Source organism: Corvus cornix, chromosome 6 (assembly GCF_000738735.6).
Source record: "Corvus cornix cornix isolate S_Up_H32 chromosome 6, ASM73873v5, whole genome shotgun sequence".
Classification (NCBI taxonomy): Eukaryota; Metazoa; Chordata; class Aves; order Passeriformes; family Corvidae; genus Corvus; species Corvus cornix.
The window spans coordinates 26,995,568-27,014,470 of record NC_046336.1 but is presented as its reverse complement, the minus strand read 5'-3'; the positions used below and the strand labels follow the sequence as shown (position 1 = coordinate 27,014,470).

General features: G+C 45.1%; 1 protein-coding gene across 6 annotated transcripts; it reads left to right on the top strand.

Moving 5' to 3' along the window:
* The first annotated feature begins 5,527 nt into the window (after positions 1-5,527).
* On the top strand, positions 5,528-17,818 carry NCOA4 (nuclear receptor coactivator 4). Of its 6 annotated transcripts, none has more exons than XM_039554427.1 (10): positions 5,528-5,571; positions 11,082-11,235; positions 11,705-11,845; positions 11,966-12,054; positions 12,516-12,624; positions 13,216-13,287; positions 13,690-13,833; positions 14,055-15,065; positions 15,382-15,471; positions 16,033-17,818. In XM_039554427.1, the coding sequence occupies exons 2-10, from the start codon at positions 11,095-11,097 to the stop codon at positions 16,036-16,038; spliced, it is 1,803 nt and encodes a 600-aa protein (XP_039410361.1). In that variant the 5' UTR covers positions 5,528-5,571; positions 11,082-11,094; the 3' UTR covers positions 16,039-17,818. The 6 variants fall into 6 exon arrangements, with proteins under 6 accessions (XP_039410361.1, XP_039410360.1, XP_010399165.1 ...); XM_039554426.1 differs by having other exon boundaries at positions 13,687-13,833; XM_010400863.4 differs by lacking the exon at positions 5,528-5,571 and adding an exon at positions 5,645-5,726 and having other exon boundaries at positions 13,687-13,833.
* The last annotated feature ends 1,085 nt before the right edge of the window (positions 17,819-18,903 follow it).

Here is an 18,903-nt window from a genome sequence, read left to right as displayed (position 1 = left end):
CTGTACTAGTTAAATAACTTAGTGGAACTTGCTGCATCAGTCACTTGTGTCTTTCCCTTTCAGGGGACTTTAGGGGTCTAGGATTAATTTCTAAATTTTATTTCTTTTCCCTCCATTCAGAACTATGGATCTGAAATGAAGAATATAATGTGCCTATTCAGCTTCCTTCCAAAGCCTTGTTATTTACACAGGCCACAAGATCCAGCTGCCCTTGGCAGAACAGAGGAATCTAATGCCTGTGAGCCTGTGTGCAGACCCCTGGGCTGCTTGTGTCTGCAGGTACTGCCTGTCCACAAGTACTGTGTGTCTTGCAAGCCCTTCATGCCTGCTGAGGGAGGGAGCTGTGGTACTTTCTGATGATGCTATAGTCTGGGTCATCCCACTCCCCTGCCCCTCTCCAGGGCAATTCTACAGAGCCATGTGGTTTTCAAGGGAAAGAGAGCGGTAAGCTTTGTGGGCGACATGTGGATTAGTGAGAATTTTGTTCCTTTTCTTGCTCAGAAGACAACTTGCAGACAGAAGTTACACCCAGTTTAAAAATGGTTGTGCTCCCTTTTCACCTCTGCCAGCTCCAATGAGCATGTCCATTTTCTGTGGGGTAGCACCCCTGCCACTGGAAAAACCAGCGTCGTGCAATTGTTTCTTTCCCCTGGAGCTCTTTCACCAGACTTGGCACACAGTTACTTGCAGCTTTTACTGCATCAGTGAAGGGAATGGTGCATATCTTTTGCCATGGTTGCTTGGCTTCCATCTTTCTCGAGCTGTAGAAGTGCTGAGCCTTGAGCTGACAGCCATCACATGTACCAGGGCCAATGTGTTCAGATAGCAGAGTACTAAGCTGTAGCTTGTAAGTCTTTGGAAGCATTAATCCTTTCTAATGTGTGACCTAAACAGATGTCATCTCTCTTATTATCAGGCTTTCAGTGCTGTGCCACTCAGATGGCATGTGAAGGAAGCTTAGAAAACAAAGGGGAGAGACACAAGCAAGGAAACGATTCTGCAGACTTCCATCCCCTTCCAGCCACCTCCCGCTCGCCCACAGGGACTACAGACAACTCCAGTAACAATGGTGTCACGGGTGTGATGAAGGGGAGATTTTGTCTCCCGAGGTGTTAAAGGTAGTGGCACATAAGGAATGTGGGTCAGGCGCTCCGGTGCACTCCTGCTGGCCAGGATTATATCTCTGAGCTCCACCTGGCGCTCATCGCCGGCGGACGGCTCCGCAGGACAGACCCGCTCTTCCTCTCTGCCTTCTTCTGGTCCCTGCTCACCTCCTACAGTTTTTACTGTAAAGCAGAGATGGGGTCACAGCTTGGGGTGCAGTGACCCCTGCCCGAACACCCTTCTGTTTGTGTTTTCCAGCACACATCTGCTGACGGGCAGCTTTTTGTGGTGCAGGAAACACACAGAACTATGCAGGCCTGGGTGCCAGCACCTGACCTGTGCTGTACTGCCCTTAAAGCGACAGCATTTCTGGTCCTTCGCTTGACACAGACACAACACCCTCAGTGATGACACATGCATAAAAAGTAAGCCTTTTGCCTCCTCTGATGGCTTTTTGCAAGCTTGTAGGTAATTTGTTTACACTGCCTCTGATGCTGGTTGTAGTGCAAACTGGTGCACTCCAGATTGGGACTGGGTAGAAATTCCTGTGTGCAGGTAATTTGAATGCTGTCTTGTGTTCACATTGTCTGGAAAATCCCACAAATGCCATTGCCTCAGAGAATCCAATTTTAGAAAAGCTTCTACATCGATTTAAATTCATGGTGTGATGTTATAATTTGTTACGTTGTAATTTCTTCCTTGTCCACGTAGTGATCTGTGTTTTCTACATTTCATGCTTTTTTTCAGCATCAACCTCACTCTAACAGCAGAATGAAGGGTTAATTTAATGTTGTGCTGCCGTAGGTGCTTTCTTAAAAAGGATCTTGGGAAAAGATGAGACACACGTTTCTGAGAAAGCAGAAGAGATCTGTTTCGATTGTGTGATGCCTGTTGTTCAACAACCTGCTTCCCCACTCAAATGACAGCAAACCCTAGAGCTGTAACGCAGCCCTTCTGTTCCAAGTCTGCACTATGAGTCCTTTCCTGTTCCAATTTTGACTGGAATATGTGTGTGTATATATACTGGGGGGAGCTGCAAAATGTCTAGTGACCAAAATCACACTGCTGTTTTACTATAGGCTCAATCTATGTTTGTGATAGAACAATTTTTCTGAAGCAGGTTGAAGCTTCATGAAAACAATTTTAGTCTAGTTAAAATTGTTTCTACACTGTTTACATGCCTCCCTCCCTCTAGTGTGAGTCCTTTGGTGCTGTGCCTGTTATTTCTTGCATTGATAGGTTTGGGCCATAACAAGTAAGAGATTTGTTCACATCTGTGGTGGGACCCTAATTCACAAATGCAACCCATTGGTTCCAGAAGTTCTGCCTTTGGTTAGGCTGGCTGGAGAAGCTACAGAAGACCTTCCTGAGAACCTCTTTAAATGAAAGATGAGTGTGGAGGTAGGTGTAGTCTGTACTTTTGTTCGATGTGAAGTAGGATAGATGAATAGACAGCAATTTAAAAGTTTGCAGAAATTAGAAACCTCTAAACTAGAGAAAGGAAAAAGGCTGTGTGTGGTGTGCAGGAAAAGGCTATTAAAACATCTGTTTACAGTCTATATATGAAACTGTTTGTGTGGGAGCTCAAGAACATTTCGTTTCTCTCTGGCACCGAGGTAGCTCGACACAGAAAGCAAAGATTCAAGGGGAGTAAACACAGCGCAGAGAGCTTTGAAAGTGCCTGCAGGGCACTGAAGCCTTTGGACTTCAGCACAAGCGGCGGCTGCTCCGCTCGGTTCCTTGGGCGGGCTGGGGGCTGAGGTCGCCCTGGGGCCACAGGCGGGACGGGCCTGCGGGAAGGCTGGGGATGGATCTGGTGCACAGCTGTGGGACCGAGTGCCAGGTCACGGCCTGCCTGGAAGGGGACCAAGGACAGACGTCAGAGAGGATACGTGGAAGGGAGGGTCATGCACCCCGGTTGGCAGGGACAAAGGGAAAACAGTCCTTTTCCAGCGGCAGACCTTGAGGAAACTGGAGATTCCCGCGGGAGCTGCGTGAGGTTCCCTGACGCCTACAATGACCACTCCTCTAGAGTTTCATACTCCGCCTTGGGACTGCTGCTGTTTGTGACAGGAGCAGCCGGCAGCTTGTTGGTCTGCCTCGGCTGTGCCGGGCTTGCTGCCCCCCTTATTCTCCCTTTACGCGGCAGGGATGGACTGCTTAATAACTGCGTGGTAGCATTGCAGAACAGGGAAATCACATTCTGGGGCATTTAACAGGGAAGTTAACACCGCTGATGCTCTTCAACTACATTATTACAGTTGTTGAAAGAGGAACGGTCTGAACAGAAAACAGAAGCATTCTTTAAACCCCATAAAATTTGCTCTAAAATAATTGCATCAGAGAATATTTGTCAAGTTCTTTGTGGTTTGAGTGTGCACAGTAGTAGAGTTTTGCAGGCCCATACCTAAGAAATGCAGAAAAAGCCTCCAGTTCTCCACCGAAGCTCATGTTTCCAAGGGATGGGAAGGGACGAATCTCTCTCTGGTCTTCATTTTCACACTGCAGATGAGCAAGGAAGAATGTCTTTGAGTGTGACCAGGGAGTCATTATGCACTTTTGCCAAATCAAGGAAGGATTAGTTTATGCTGCAGAGCTATATGTGGGATTCCCATTCAGCAAGAAATAGCACTGAATCATGGGTATAGGCGTGCATTACATGGTGTCACACTTCTTAAGGGAAAAGCTGCAGGCTTTTATCCTCATTAACTATTTCTGATGTGTATGTAGATCCCTTTTATGTATCCAAAATGCTTTTCTTCATACTCTTATTGGAGGCTTACTGTGAACACTGATACACAGTTTTATCTAGTGCTGAGGAACTGCCCACTATATGTCTCCATCTTTGCTGCTGTTTTAACACGAGCAGATGATCTTGTTTATTTTCCCATGAAACTGCATCTCTACCCAACCTTTTGCCTCTATTTTAGTAGACCACCAATTTGCCTTTTGCTTAAGCCGATGTAATTTTAAATTTCTTTTTCTGATCTGCTATGTAGGTTTGTGTAAAAAGGCACATCTGGCATGGCAAAGGGTATGGCTGAGGGAGGAGCAGTGTGTACTGCCATGAGGGATGGGAGGAAAGAGACCATTAAAATATGTATGTGGTTCCTTACCCTTGATATTCCTTTAGGGATAAGATGGAAGATGTATCCAAAGAGCAAATCCTCTTGGAAAGGCATGACCTTAACCACAATGAATCCACACAGAAAGTGTACTGTGCAGAGCAATTCTACCAACAAAAAACCACTCAAACCATCTGGATTATGACAGTGCCTTGGTCAAGCCCTAGGAAGACATGACAGAAACCTGCCATTGTCCACTCTGCCTGCTTGCCCAGAAGAGGCAGCTTTCTTTTCTTGGGAGAGTCCTGCTGGGCAACTGCATGGGCGGACACAACAACACTGCTGGGTTTCCAAGGTCAGGCAGGGTTGGTATTATTTTTCCTTTTAAATCCAAATATGCAGAGAAGGATTATATAATACACCCTGTGTCTCCTACATATTTATACAAGGAAGCCAAATACCTGAAATGCTGGTTCCTAGGGTAACAGCACATCTGGGATTAGGTGGCTGACTTCTACTTTCTCTTATGTCAGCACTTAATAGCAAGGTCCTGTTCAAAAGAACGGCTCCTTGGTCTGTGCCCAGAGGAGGAAATGTGTAGGAAATTGTGACTCAACTACCGCATGTACTCAGCTACTTATATTTCCATTTGAAGTCCTTTCTGCTTGAAGCCCCAATACATTCTCTGCTAATCTTTAAGTGCTGTGCACACACCTACAAAAGGCAGCATTTCACACATATGCTGGCCGGGTGGTCATGGAAAGGCCGAATCTCACTGAATCACAGAATGTCCTGTATTGGAGAGGACTCACAAGAATCATCGAGTCCCGCTCCTGAACAGCCACCCCAGGATCGAACCCACAACCCCGGCGCCATCGGCTCCGCGCTCTGACCAGCTGAGCTGATCTCTTCGCCCCTCACCAGCTGAGCTGATCTCCTCGCCCCTCACCAGCTAACGCGCGTGGGCAGCGAGGAGTAACTGGATTCTTTTCCCAGCTGGAAAGCGGGATGGCAGTACTGGGAGGTGTTCTGCCGGGCTTCACACTTGTGGAAAGGAAAACCCCAAACCTGTACTGTGTAAAGCCAAACCAAGCCACGTACACTGGGAGATTTCCGGTGGACACGCGGAAGCCCCAAACCGGTGGCTCGGCCCATGATACACGTTCTGTGCTCCGGGGATTTGCCGTGCCGGGTCGGCCGTGATTCCCGGATTTTGGCTGCCGTGTGGAGCACCAGCAGCAGCAGCACAGCCCCCGCCGCTCCCTCAGCGCCCCGCAGCCCCTCCGCCGCGCCGGCAGGGGGCGCGCGGGGCGGCGGTCTCGCGAGAGCGCGCGGGACTGGCGCGGGCCGGCGGGCAGGCGGGCGGACGGCGCGGGGCTGAGGGAGCGGCGCGCGGACGGCGGTGAGGGAGCGGCGGGGCCGGCGGGGCCGGCGGGGCCGGGGAGGCGCCCGGGGGGGATCCGAGAGCAATCCCGTAAAGCTGCCCGTAAGGCACCCCGTAAGGCACCCCGTGCCGCGCAGCGGGAAGTGCCCAGGCACCCGGCCTGGATCGAGCAGGTCGGTCGGGAAATGGACGCTCCGCGGCGCTGGGCTCACACGGGACACGGAGACGGGGTTTTGTACTGATCTCGCTCTCTTCGCGTCCCGGAGAGGTTGTGTCGCGAGCGCTCCTAAAGCCACGTCTCTGATTGCAAAGGCAAAGTCTTTTGTTAGCAGCTGCGCTTCTCGGACGTTACATAAGCAGTAAATGTCTGGGTTAGGAATGGTCGGGGTTTTGCCGCATCGTGGTTGTTGAAAGTTTGTCCGACCTGTGTTGTTCGGTGCCGGTAAGTGGTGCGAGCCAGAGCTTCCAGGGGTTTGCTAAGCAGTTTGACAGCTTTAAACTTGGTGTTTATGGCTGGGACTAAAGAGAAAAGCTGTCAGAGGAACAAGGTTGCCTTCCCTTGAGACTTTGGGTAAGGTATGCAGTCACGGGAGCGGAAGAAAGCTGGCAGCCATGTAAAAACCACTGTTCATCACGGTGTAAGTGCATAACATTGGATAGATGGATGTGCAGAGAGCATGGCAGTGCTATCTTTGGGGCCATATGCTTCACGCAGGGCTAGGGATTTGTTAACTTGTTTTCCAAAGGGTTTTCAGTGCAAAAGTGTGGAAGATAATTGTGTTGTAATGTGTAATCTGTATTAAGATAAGTGTGTGTCTTTCCCACTCTGGGGTATTGTCACTCTGGTACTGTCAGTAGTAATAGCATAGAGATTTCAGGCCTTCATATTCAGATACTTTGTGATTTCACTTATATGCTTGTTGTGCATAAAACATACATTTATGATAGATGGAATGAAATGGTGATCAGACTTCTTCACAGCTGCATTAGTGACTTGTGACTGTTCAGAGCCCAGGTCTTGTGAGAGTGTCTCAATACAAGTACTTTGTGTACTGGCTGGGCTATTTTGGGGCTAAAATAGGCAGAAAAGGTAGTCACACATGTTCAGATCTGTGCCACAGACCATATACTGTGCAGACAGGTGAAAACTACCCGAATTTTAGAAAATGTATTACCTGAAACTTTTGTTACTATTCCTTAAGGTGTTTATTTCACTTTGTCTCTTACTTGGAACTGTTCAAGGTTATTTTTTTTCCTTCACACAGCTTGTAACTTAAAAAATAGGGTGTTATATATTTGTTTTGGAGTAAAATAATCCCCTCATCTGGAGCTGCGTACAGATACTGGCACATTACACAGATACTGAACTGTACAAAGTGCTTGTTATGCTTGGATGTAAATGGGAAGTTCCAGGATTCAGCTCGTGTACTTAGAGTAGTTTACTCCCTGACCACAGCTCCCACGTACCTAATTTGGGAGAGCTTCTTAAGAAGAACTACTGTTTTTTGGTGGGGTAAGATGGAAATCCATGGGGATTTCAGTTCAATCAGGCCAGCTGGTTTAAAGCCACATAAAGACAGGTCAGAGAGGCCTTTGGAGCAGCCTTGTCCTGCCAAATGGAAGAAGTCATTCCACATTTATAAATAGAGCCTGTTCGATGGGAGGCTTCATTCCCTTTAGAAGCCTTTCCCCAACAAAGGCTCTGCACAGCCATGCTTTTGAGGTGACCCATTTGAAATGGAAAACAATGCTCTTCCCAAGGGCAGCAGGGATGATTGTGCTGAGAGTGAAAGCTGGTAAAACCAGTTTCCTGCTGGCCTGTTTGCAGACTGTGCAGAAGAGGCAGGGTTGTCTCCTCCTCTTCTGCTCCCCAGCCACCAGATACTTAATTAAAAGCTAAAAATTATTTTTCTCCAGTAGTTTCTGATCTATGGAAATTAACACCTCAGGGGTGGAGTGTAGGCAGTCAGGAGGTTGCACAGAGCACCAGGAGAAGTAATACTGTGAGCAGGAGTTGTGGGTGCAGGGTCTTGGGGTGACAGCTCTCCAGCAAGTCAGAAGTCTTCCTGTAAAAACTGGTAGTTGTTTTCCTAGGAACAATAATACCATCTTCCTTCATCATTCAGGCAGTTATTTTGGTTTAATGGCTATAACATTTTTACTGATCACATGCAGGTGAGGACACCTACATTGCCCATCCCTGGGAGTGTTCAAGGCCAGGCTGGATGGGGTGCTGAGCAGCCTGGTCTAGTGAGAGGTGTCCCTGGCTATGGCAGAGGGAGTGGAACGAGATGATTTCAAGGTCCTTTCCAACCGAGGCCATTCTATGTGCTTTCCTCAGCTGTGTGTGTGAAATTATGGAAGCAAGAGTCGATGTAACAAGAGTTGTGTATGTGTGTGCATGTCATTTTGGTCCTTCCAGGAGCTAACTTGCATCCGAGAGGCTCAGGATTTCCGAGTGTCAGGATTTCCGGCGCGTTGCAGGCTCAGTGCTGGATGGGGAGCCTCACCGCTGGGCTGTGCATGGCCAGGGACGGAAGGTTGAGCTCGGCGGCTGGGTCGGCTCGCAGCTCTAGCTCTTGCTGCTGCATCCGCGCTGGATGCCTTGGCGCTCGGGTCTGCTTTGTTGTTGCATTAAGGAGGCACATTGCCGCGCTTCTGAAGTTGCAAGAAATAGCGGTTTTGTTGCAAAACCTTGAGGTTTCGCGGTTTGAAGTGCTGGTGGGATGCTCGGAGGCACTTGGTGTTTTGCAGAGCGGATGCGGCTCGGCTCGGTCCCCGCCCGGCACGGGGGTCGCGGCCGGCCCCGGGCCCGCCCCGGCGCTGCCGACGTGCGGGCTCGGCCGGGCGCGGTGGCCGGGGAGGGGCGCGGGCTGGGCCACCGCGATAAGGCGCGGGGCCGCTCCGGCGAGCCAGGGCTTGGAGCGGAATTTGCAGGGTTGGGTGCGTTCTGGAAAGCATTCCGGAGGCCGTGCCTCAGCGGAGCGGGAGTCTGGGAATGGAAGCCTTGTTATAAACAGGACATTGTGGGATTGCTTCCTGAGCGCGGAAAGTAAGTGCGAGCTTATCTGGTGGGGGGTGTGCATCCCGTGACGCACATAGCGGGGACTGGGGGGACCCCCGTGTGCTTGGAAACAGTTTGGTGGCACGGAAATGGCCAGAACAAGTGAGTGTGTGTTGCCGGCTGTGTGTCTTCTTGCAGAAGTAATTGTATTTTGTTAACTGTTGAGGCGAAGTGTGTGAACGCGGGTGTTTCAGAGCATGTGATCTGAAAACATCTTAAATTCCCAGTGCTATTTGGGAGAAACTGGGAAACAAGGAAGTACGTGCTTGCCCTCACTTAGTTTTGTTAGAGGTTTGTGGAAATTGAAAAGAAAGGTGGATTGGCTCTCATGCTCAACATGGGAGTTTTACTGGCTAATTTTCGACGAAGCCTAAGAACAGCCATTTTAACAGGAGTTGGCTGGCTGGAGGAATTCATTCAGCATTCATTCTCCCTACACATTCCGGAGAGAGTCTCTTGCTATCATCGAAAAACAGGAAAAGCAACAAACAATAGTTTCAGAGATCATTAGAGAAGCGTGTGCAAGCTTCTTTAATTTGATTGTGCCATTATGGTGTTGCTAATGAAGAGTATGATAAAGTAGGTTAACATAATTTTCACAAGAGTTTTAAGTACATTGTCTATTATGTGAGCAAATATGATAGTTACATTTAGCCTTTCAGACTTTGACTTACGTGAGAATATAATAAATGAATTAATAATCAATATGATTTTTAAAATTTACTTTTGAGTTTACGATAGTTTTTAAGGTATCTGATATCCTTGTTTTCTTGGCTGGGTGTATTGCTGTAATCTACTTGTTAGATTACATCTGAGGACTAGGGCTCCCGCCTACACTGTTGGCTCCTACCTCCTGTAGGTTGAACATGAGAGTTGAAAAAGCAAGATAAAGTCTAAGGAGTGTTGTGAGGAGAAAGGTTAGCTTACCTTTTTTTGAACATGACTAGCATGGTGAAGATGATGAAACCTTACAGAAGTGAACCTGCGAATGAGTTAGGGTGTGCAAATACTGGGACAAAACTGGCATTCATAGCACAGCATGGAGAATTATGTATTTTGGACTTCTGCACCCTGTCTGATTTGGTGCAAAATAACATAAGCTTAAAAATTCCATTTGAGTTCTCTTCTCTTGTATTTGTGCTCTGCAGTTCCTAGAAGATGAGATGTTATGGTGAGGATGGGATTGAGTTGTGTTCAGGGTCTTGGGGTGGCTTCTGTGCCTAGTCCATGTCTCATGTCTGGAGGCACTGGAGAGACAGGAAGCCCATGGTGTTGAGGGAACTACGGGAGGTGCAGCCTCTGCTCCTGCCCCACAGTGACCATTGCTTTTTCTGTCACCTTGCACTTGCAAGCCACGCTTAGCCCTCTCCTGTCTGAAACACATTTTAATATCTGTCTGGTGGATCTTGGCTGTAGAAGGATTTTTGGGTTGCAGTTTATATGATCATGAGGCCTGGAAATTGCTGACTAAATAGCTGCTTAGGAACACAAGCTTATGGTTGTCTTGTATTCAAAACTACTTTCACTTCTGTCTAGAGCCGTGGTAAAATCTGTGACATTTTAGCTTGGCACATGTGTACGCTTTAAATCTGCTGGGAATTTCCATAGCTGTCATTGCTGAGGACTTGTTTTAAGTAGAAGGAATACTATGAATGTTTAGTGCTTCAGGAATCCCATGAAACTGACAGGAGAATTCAAACTCTTTGGTAACAAAATAACCCACTGTTGAGGAAAAGTGCTGATCCTTCCCATTTTTACTAAAAATCTATACTATCTTTTCCCCCTTACTTGCAGAATCCTTACCAGTATAACTTCTGTAGAAATTTTGTATTTGAGCCCCTTTTACTTGAGACTATGCCGAAGCTGACTAAGCTACCACAGCTGTGACCAGGACAAAATAATGGGTAGCTGTTAAAAGTTGTGGCCTTTGCAGTTTAGTAAAGAGTGATCTTTGTAGCAACACATGGGCTTTCAGTTGGTGAAACTGTATTGGAATTTTCTCATTTATGGGAGCCAGCTCATTTGCCTGCAGAGGAAAAAAGGGTGACTGAAATATTTCCTGCCCCCGGCTGGGCCATTCTCCCCCAGCTCCAGCATTGCTGCTGAACCTTCCCTTAACCAGCCCCTCAGCTCTGGAGTTTGCTGGCTAGGCATAAAAGCAGGAGGAAGGTGGCTGGCAGGGGAGGATTGCCTAAACTCCTGCAGCTGAAGCTGTTGTCAAATATCTGTTGGTTTTCCTGTGATTGTGCAAATTCTGTGGGCTGAGGTGTTTGAGAGATGGCTGTTGCTCCTGGAGGAGAGCTTTATCTATGTTTAGAAAACTTGCATCTTTGTAGGGTCTTAGGGGTTTTTTTGTTCACCTTTATAGTGAAGTAGAGCAGATGGTTCTTCATATGATGCTGTTCCTCTTCTGTTAAAGAGGAATAGAAACTATTAAGAAATAGTTTTTTCCATTGTGTTTTAGGAACACTTCAAGAATGAGTCCACCACAAGATAGAAATAGAAATTCCTGCAGCAGTGAGACTCTGGCAAAGTGCCTTCAAGCAAAGAAGGACTTGGAAACAGCTATATCTGGAATTGTCAAAGCTGAACAGCAGATTAAAGAAAACTGGCGGGAGGTAATTTGAAATTCTTTATCTTAATTTAAATACTTCTTAAAGATGTTTTAATAACTAACATAACTTCAATGAAAGTTTCTATTATTCCAGAATACTTACTATTATCATGGTGGTCTGAAATTTTCCTAGCGATTCGCAAACACATTGCTGTGTCATTTGGCCATGCTCTTCTTAAAGGTATTCCTGTATTACTAGCTTAGGCATGCAGAATTTCCAAAAGCTGTTGGTTGAAAGATCAGAATAGAGAGAGATTACAAATAACAGTATTCTTTGATACCTCTTTAAAGGTAGCCCTGGAACTGTTACTGATCTGAGTCATGTGGTGCTGTGGGTGACTGGGATGAATTTTTGAGAAATAAATCGCTCTAAAAATACCACTTGCCACTGACAAACAGTAGTTTGTAATCAGTGCAGCACATGCTTGTTCACTCTGCTTGACAGATGTAGAAATGTGCGTGTTCCCTGACAGGTGAAGGCCAAGATCCACAGCCACATCAGCCGGCAGCTGGAATGCCTGCGCAGCCGTGAGGTGTGGCTCTTCGAGCAGGTGGATCTCATCCAGCAGCTCAAAGAGGAGGCCTTGCAGCAGCAGGCACAGCAGCTCTACTGGGTGAGGCTTGGTTGTCGGTTGCTGCACCGGCATTTTCAAGCAAACTTTGTCCTTGCAAGTATTGTCTCACTTTTGATCCTGGAAGCTGAAACAATAATGTGTGTTTTGTCTTCCATGCAGTACTTGGGACAGTTCAATTGCCTTATTCATCAGCTGGAACGCTCCTACAGTAACGAACTGGCAAACCAGATTTCAGTTTGCCTGGAGAGGTAAATAGATTTTATGATGCAAGTTAACACAGTTGGGTTTATTTTAACTTATCAATTGAATCTGATTTTTTATTCTAATAGAACTAATAATAGATCTCACTGTTCCTACATTTTTAATAGTTCCTAGAAATAAGAACTTCAAAAAAGTCTGAGGTAATAAATCAGGACTATAATGAGCAGGAGAGGTACTCACTTAGGCAGATTATTTCAAATATTAGTTGTTGATGGCAGCTGAAGTAAGAAGGTGAAACTTGTGTTTTGCTGGCAATTTATTCTATTCTTGGTTTGTAGATAGCCATTTCTTTTTTTGTATGCCATATTAAAAGTCTTTTTTGTTACCTAATAACTGCCAAGTAGCTTGAAAGCCTTTTTATGAAATAATGGACTGACTTCCAAAACAGAATGGATGAAGAATATTGTAATTTCTTTTTCTTTCTGTAACTATCACCTTACTCTTTCAGACTGGAAAGTCTTACACTTAAACCTGAAGAGTCTTCCATCTTGAATTTTGAGGCTGACACATCTTACCTTCGCCAAGCTATTACCTCATTTGGTTCCATTAAAACGATGGTAAGCACCAGGACTTCCCTGGGTTGGAATACTTGTCTCAAAGATTTATTTTCAGTAGTGCAATCTATTCCAAGTGCTATTTTTGCTTTTAGTGACAGCTTGAATGGATCCTGTGCACGAGTCATATAATTTTAGCTGTATAATAAATACACAGTGGTTTATTAATTGTTGCATGTAGTTCTCACTTTCCCTGAGTTTAGTTATGTATATGTTATTTTAATGTATTTTGGCAGAGGCTGAGGGAATGACTACTGCATTCTTTCTCTATTCCAGCAAATGAAAATTTGTTACTGTTCTCTTTAGCTAGCAATAGTTAAAGCATTGTAGATGCTTTCTGTTATAGAAGTATTTTGGGATTCTTATGTAAGCAGCATATTTCTGTATTGTTGGAGACAATTCTGTTAAAGGAAGCAGACTCAAGGTAGTATTTTTATAGTCAATCTTTCTCCATTCTGTTTGTAAATGTTGAGAACATTGTTAGCCATGAAGCACTGAGCAGGTGTAACTGTGCTTTACTTCTGCTTTATTGTAGAATTTGTCCTAGAAACTGGACAAAATGGAGATTTAAATTAATGTTTACTTTTCTTTCAGCAAACCTCAGAGAGAGAGAATGCTTCTCCCTGGTTCCCAGGGCAGAACTGTGCCCTAATGAACTGTGAGCAGGTGAGCTTGACCTGTGTCTGTGAGTGTTTAATTGCATTAGAGGAAAGAGGAGAACTCAAGCATGTTAAGTGAGCTTGAGTAATGGCTTGTGTTTGTTAAGATGCTTGAGTAGCCAGTGGCTGTGGTGAGCAGAGTGATCTGATACTGTAGCTGCTCCAGGAACAGACAGGCAAGAACACAGTGTGAAAGTGTATATGGAGCGTGACTGACAATTTTTTAACTGAATGTTCCTTGATGTTGGAACTATCCAATTCTTATGGGTTTTTTCGTAATTAGAAGGGACTGTGTTTCCTTTTGGTGCAGAAATACTGATGCATGATGCTGAATGCCTGTGTTGATGTTCACCATAGATTGGCTCAGCAATTAGTCTTTCTCCTAACCAAGGACATTCTCTCTCAGCAGCAGACACTGTGTGGGACAGTGAGTGCCTCTCTGGCTGAGTGGTTACTCGGAAGCAGGCCTGTGGGTGTGTGCCAGGCTCCCTATGTTCCCAGCACCAATCTTGAGGAATGGGTTACGCAAAAATGTGTGTCAGAGCCCAGCCAGGTAAACCTTTTGTGCACTAACCTAGTTTTTAACAGGGGAAAACACAGTATCTGATTGCAGGCAGAATGTGGTGGGAATTAAACTTTCTGTAGAACTCTTCATTGTCTCATGTTCAGCTGATGCTTTGGCACTTACTAGCTGAATGCTCCGAGCTCTATGCAAACAATAACTGAACATTGCCTTTCAGTTTTAATAGATGAATTTCAATGTGTCTTTACTAGGATTTGAATACTTCCAAAGTCTGTTATTTTGAGCAAGCCTGGGGAAATCTAAAGGATTTGGAGAACTGGCTCCTGCACAGTCAGCAATGTGATGTTGCTGGGAAGACAGAGTCCCCTGGTCACAAGGACTCCACCTCTACTCTCAACTCATCCTTTTCCACTATTGGAAAGGTGGAGGAATTAGAATCCCTTGGACAAGAAGAGATGGACCTTTCTGACTGGCTGCTTACTCCTGACACAGAAAATGGAAGTATTGCTTCAGAGGAGAAATGGAAGAATGAATTTAAACCTTTTAGGGAAGAATGCAATTTGAATGATTGGCTCCTCAAAGCTGAAACATGTACCAGTTGTTGTGGCAGCCAGAGCAAAAGTGTGGAAATTGAGAACCTGGGAAATCTGAAGTGCCTGAATGAGCATCTTGATGGAAAGAAATCGCCCACTACATCTGCTGTAAATGCTTGGCTTCTTCAGCATCCCCAGGCCCCCTTTAAAGTGGAAGATGTGTGCAAAGCTAATGATCTGTGTGCCAGCTTTTCAGAATGTGTGTGTGATGAAAACTGTGGAAAAGAGGCTCTTTGCAAATGGCTTCTGAAGAAAGATGGGAAGGACAAAAACGGAGTTCCAGTCAGCCAGAAAGATGTACCAGACCCTGAGCATGAGAAGACCAAATTTCCTGCCAGTTCCTGGCTTAGCCCCTCAAAGCAGCTCCCAAGGGAACCTGTGAGTGCAGAGAAAGCAGATTATTCAGCAGAGGTCGCAGAACCCTGGAAAGCATTGCTCGAGAGGCCTCTGACAAGCTGGCTGGCCAAGACTGAGCACAAAGCAGAAGGCACAGAAGAAAAGGAGAGTCGGGAAAAAGCAGACAAGAGTTTCAAGAGTCCTTTCCTAGACCTCCTGGCTCCATTCCACCTCCCCTTAAATGTAAACAGTTGGGTGTTGACTTCAAATGACCAACAAAATGCAAACCCACCTCCAGTGGAAGATAAATGGCTTCTGCGCAAGAAAGCACAAGTGAGCATAAGTTTTTGATACTTTTGTGTCTTATGTGCCAGGTTTATTGCTTTACTGAATTTAATGACTTCCTTTTCTTCCAAAGTCTTAGCTCTTTTGGATAATACTGACTGAAGATTTTCAGGTTTCTCGGCTCTTTTAATGTTTTCACAATTATTAGTTACTTAGCACTAAACAAGTTAATATGTTGTACTAAATGAAGAAAGTATTAATTTCAAAGACTCAAAAATCAGATTTGGTTTTTTGAACACTTTACAGAAGATACATGAGAATGTAATTACGTTCAGGTTGGTAATTAAGGTGACTTCTCTTTCAGGACTTTGGCCTTCCTACAGTTTGTGACCTTTTTGCCTGTATGAAACTCAGTGGAGATAACGAAAAATGGCTGTATCGGTCTCCTTTACAGGTAGGATGCAGAATGTATTAGAACAGCTAAGCCTAAACATAACTTGGGAGTACAGAACACAGACACTGGCAGCTAATGGTCATCTTCAGTTCTTTAAATGTGATGTTTAACAGTGTAGTAATTCCCTCCCCATAGACCTGTTTAACAGCTTGGACCATTCTCCTTTGTTATTATTCCTCCTCTCTTGATCACAAGCCAGGGAGGGAATTACTTCTGGTCTTGTGTAAATCTCTCAACTGATGGACACTTGGTAACTTCCATTGCAACTAAGATGTGGAGTCAATGTGTAAATTTCCAGGCAGCTTCTTTCTTATCTCAGTAATGTATTTACAGCTGACATCATGTTTTTCCTTTCTGATGATAATTCTTTGTAGTTGCTTTTGAAATAATGAAAATGGTCCTTAGCAGGAGTACTTCAAACCCTAAAAGGTAGGATACTCAGTTCTAGGAGGAATATTAGTATCACTTTTTTTCCAGGGTATCTTATAGTTGGCTTTTTTTTCCCCCAAAGTGTTGCTTGCTGTTTATCAAAGTGAATAACCCTATTTTAAATTTGTTTAGATGTGAAGAACTGGAAGTGTTGAAGTCATCCTCTTCCTGCTATCAGTCGCACATCATGCTGAGTGACTGCAGCCAGCTGAGTGCTTGTGTTTTGTGTTAGGCCGTCTGCTTTCTCTTCTAAAATTATAACAAAGATTCCTTATCTAACAGAGTTACGGAGCAAAAGATCCCTTTTTGTTGTCATTGATTCTGAAATGTAAACCCACTGAGCATAAGCAATCTGATGCAATAGAGGTGTTAGCAAGTTTGTATCTGTTATTGGGAATACAAGGATCTTTAATGGGTTGTCACTTGAAGTATGTTGAAGCCAGTGCAGGTATAAAGCAGAATCTTCCTGGTGCTGTGGAACATCCACCTTTGACAGTGACTTCAGAAGTGCTGCTGTTCCTTTCAGCTGCTACAACTTCGTCATGCGTTGGGTTCCAGCTTACTTAGGCTGTACCTGGAAGCAATTTGTTTTATGGAGCAGTTGCTCACTGTGGAGGCTTCATTTGCATCTTGTGTTGGTGCAGTTCCCAGCTGAGTATATGTAGTCCAGACTTTGAAAAAGACATGGATTTATGGGACCTAACACTCGACAGGAGACTTACTTTTGTATCAAAACTTTTCTTGTGTATTTTTGAGCCTTTCAGAGAACAGGGTAGGGTGTTAATTTTCATGCATCAGTAGATCAGACCCTACTGTGTCCCCAGCATTTACAAACTATTTGAATGTCACTGAAAAAGCTGCAAAATGAAATGTGTTTCTGTTAGTTCTAGATATTTCATAATGAATTTTTACTGATTAAACCACTGGAAAGCAGGCATCTTAGCCACCTAATATTTAAAGGTAATATTTGGGGAATAAGATACCTTTCAGCAGATTGATGTCATGCTGCTTAATTGGGAAACACTGACGTGTCAACCTGTGGCTCCTACTGATGCAGTTTAAAAGTATTTAATCTGTGGTTTCCATGTGATTATGTATGTGAAAGTGGGGTCCAGTAACTCGGATCTCCCTGAAGCTGTGGATAAAATATGAGCAATACCTCTTCAGATATTTAGCCTTTTGAGCCTGTGGGAAAGAGTGCAAAGATGTTAGATGAAAACGTGGATCATGCCTCTCAGGCTCCTTGGAAAAACTGTGAAGTTCCATTGTTTCTGGTGCAGCTTCTACTCACTTAACAAATTACTCTTAATGACTATGAAAATAGGCCCCCCCTTCTCCCCATCCCTGCTGCCTGCCTGGGAATAAGTGATTTGAGTTCTTCACAACCCTGTAGAAAAGAAATTATTATTAAGATCCGACCTTGGTATCACTCTGCAGTGTGAACACATTCCTGTCTGATTGAGCCTGTGCATTCATTTAAAAGTAAGTTTTCAGTCTGAGAAGGGGAGACTGCACATCTGAAACCAGGCCCTGAAAGGGCTTAACATCAGCAAAACACTTGAGGCTTTTGTACTTTCATAGCCAGGGCTTTCTGCAGGAGGCAGAGAGGTGTTTTAGAAGTTCACTTTCCCCTTCACATGTGTCCTTGTTGCTGTATGGGAAGACTGCACTGTGACTAACTCCAGTAACAGCCTGATCTGATTAGCAGTTGAACTTAATGAAGGTGATTGATGTGCAGCCCACCTCTTCTAATCAATTCCGTATAGTTGTCATTGTGTGCTTCTTTGTCAGTTCATTATGAGCCTTTAAAACTTGGGGGTATGTATTCCTTTACTTACTCAACTGACTTGTTGTCACTAATTGATATTTATGTAAAACATTGATTAGACTTTTCCATTAAAAAATAATTGCAACCGAAGTGTGTGTTATGTCTCATTTACAAGCTGGTTAACAAAAACTGCCGTGGCAGGTGTCCAGTTTGCCTCTGTCTGGAAGCTGCTGCAGTTGTGCTTCCATCCAGATGGGATTCACGTGCTTTAGTTCATTTCACCACTGCTGGAGCTGCACTGAGCTCCCAAGCAGGGAAACTCTGGTAGCAGGCACACCCTTACACACTTAGTGGGAAATTCCTGTCAGGCACTGCCACACTGCACCTCGTGTGTCTCAGTCACTTGTGCTTTGCTCAGCTGTTGGGAGAAATAAAGACTTGGACAAAATGACCCATTTGCTTTTTACCACTCTTGAATACTTCAAGAGGACTAATGGATTTTAGTAGCATGTGGTCCTTTTCTTCCGTGGCTGAAGAACATCTGTGGTCTGGCTGTGCAATTGAAAGTGAGTTCCTCTCTGCCTCCCTGGTGTTTGAGTATCAGCCTCCCTGCATGATTGGTTCCTCCACTGAGGATTTTCCAGTATTTACACTCCACCCTGCATTGTTCATTAAGAGAACATTTACAGCTGGGCCTGGCAGCCTTTCAACCGTGATACCTTAAATTTCATGTGGGGGTGCACACACACACACACGTTTTTTTAAAGTGGACTGGAAGTTCTTTGTTAGAAGTAGTCACATGCAGAACTCCTGAATGTGTGTCCTGAATGTTTAGCTTTCAAACACAGGGAAAAAATACTTTTAAATTATCCCAAGACAGGAGGACAGAGTAGCAGGAACAGAGAATGCTATTCATGGGTTCTCAAATGGCTGCACTTTCTTTGAACACACCGAGATATGTGATCGATGCTCTGCACTGAGGAATGCTTCTTTCCCTCCCACGCTGCTGTGGAGCAGGGTGGCCACAGGTTCCTGGGCCACCAGCTCCCTCAAATCCTTGTCCTCAGGCCAGCTGTGGGGTGAGTGGGGCAGCTGTTCCCACAGGGCAGGGAGAGAGGGTGGCTGACAGAGGGGGAAATACCCGTGAGGAACACATAGCAGGTCTTAATCATGCTGGGAAAGTACCAGAAAGGGTTGGGGTACCCTCTGGTGTCCCTGCACTGGCTGGCATTCAA

What these genes read in the sequence shown, in the direction of transcription:
- NCOA4 (XM_039554426.1), top strand. Translation starts at nt 11,095, where the DNA reads ATGAGTCCACCACAAGATAGAAATAGAAATTCCTGCAGCAGTGAGACT. An exon ending in AGGCACAGCAGCTCTACTGG is followed by an intron (nt 11,846 to 11,965) that starts GTGAGGCTTGGT and finishes TCTTCCATGCAG; the next exon opens with TACTTGGGACAGTTCAATTG. An exon ending in TTCTGCGCAAGAAAGCACAA is followed by an intron (nt 15,066 to 15,381) that starts GTGAGCATAAGT and finishes CTTCTCTTTCAG; the next exon opens with GACTTTGGCCTTCCTACAGT.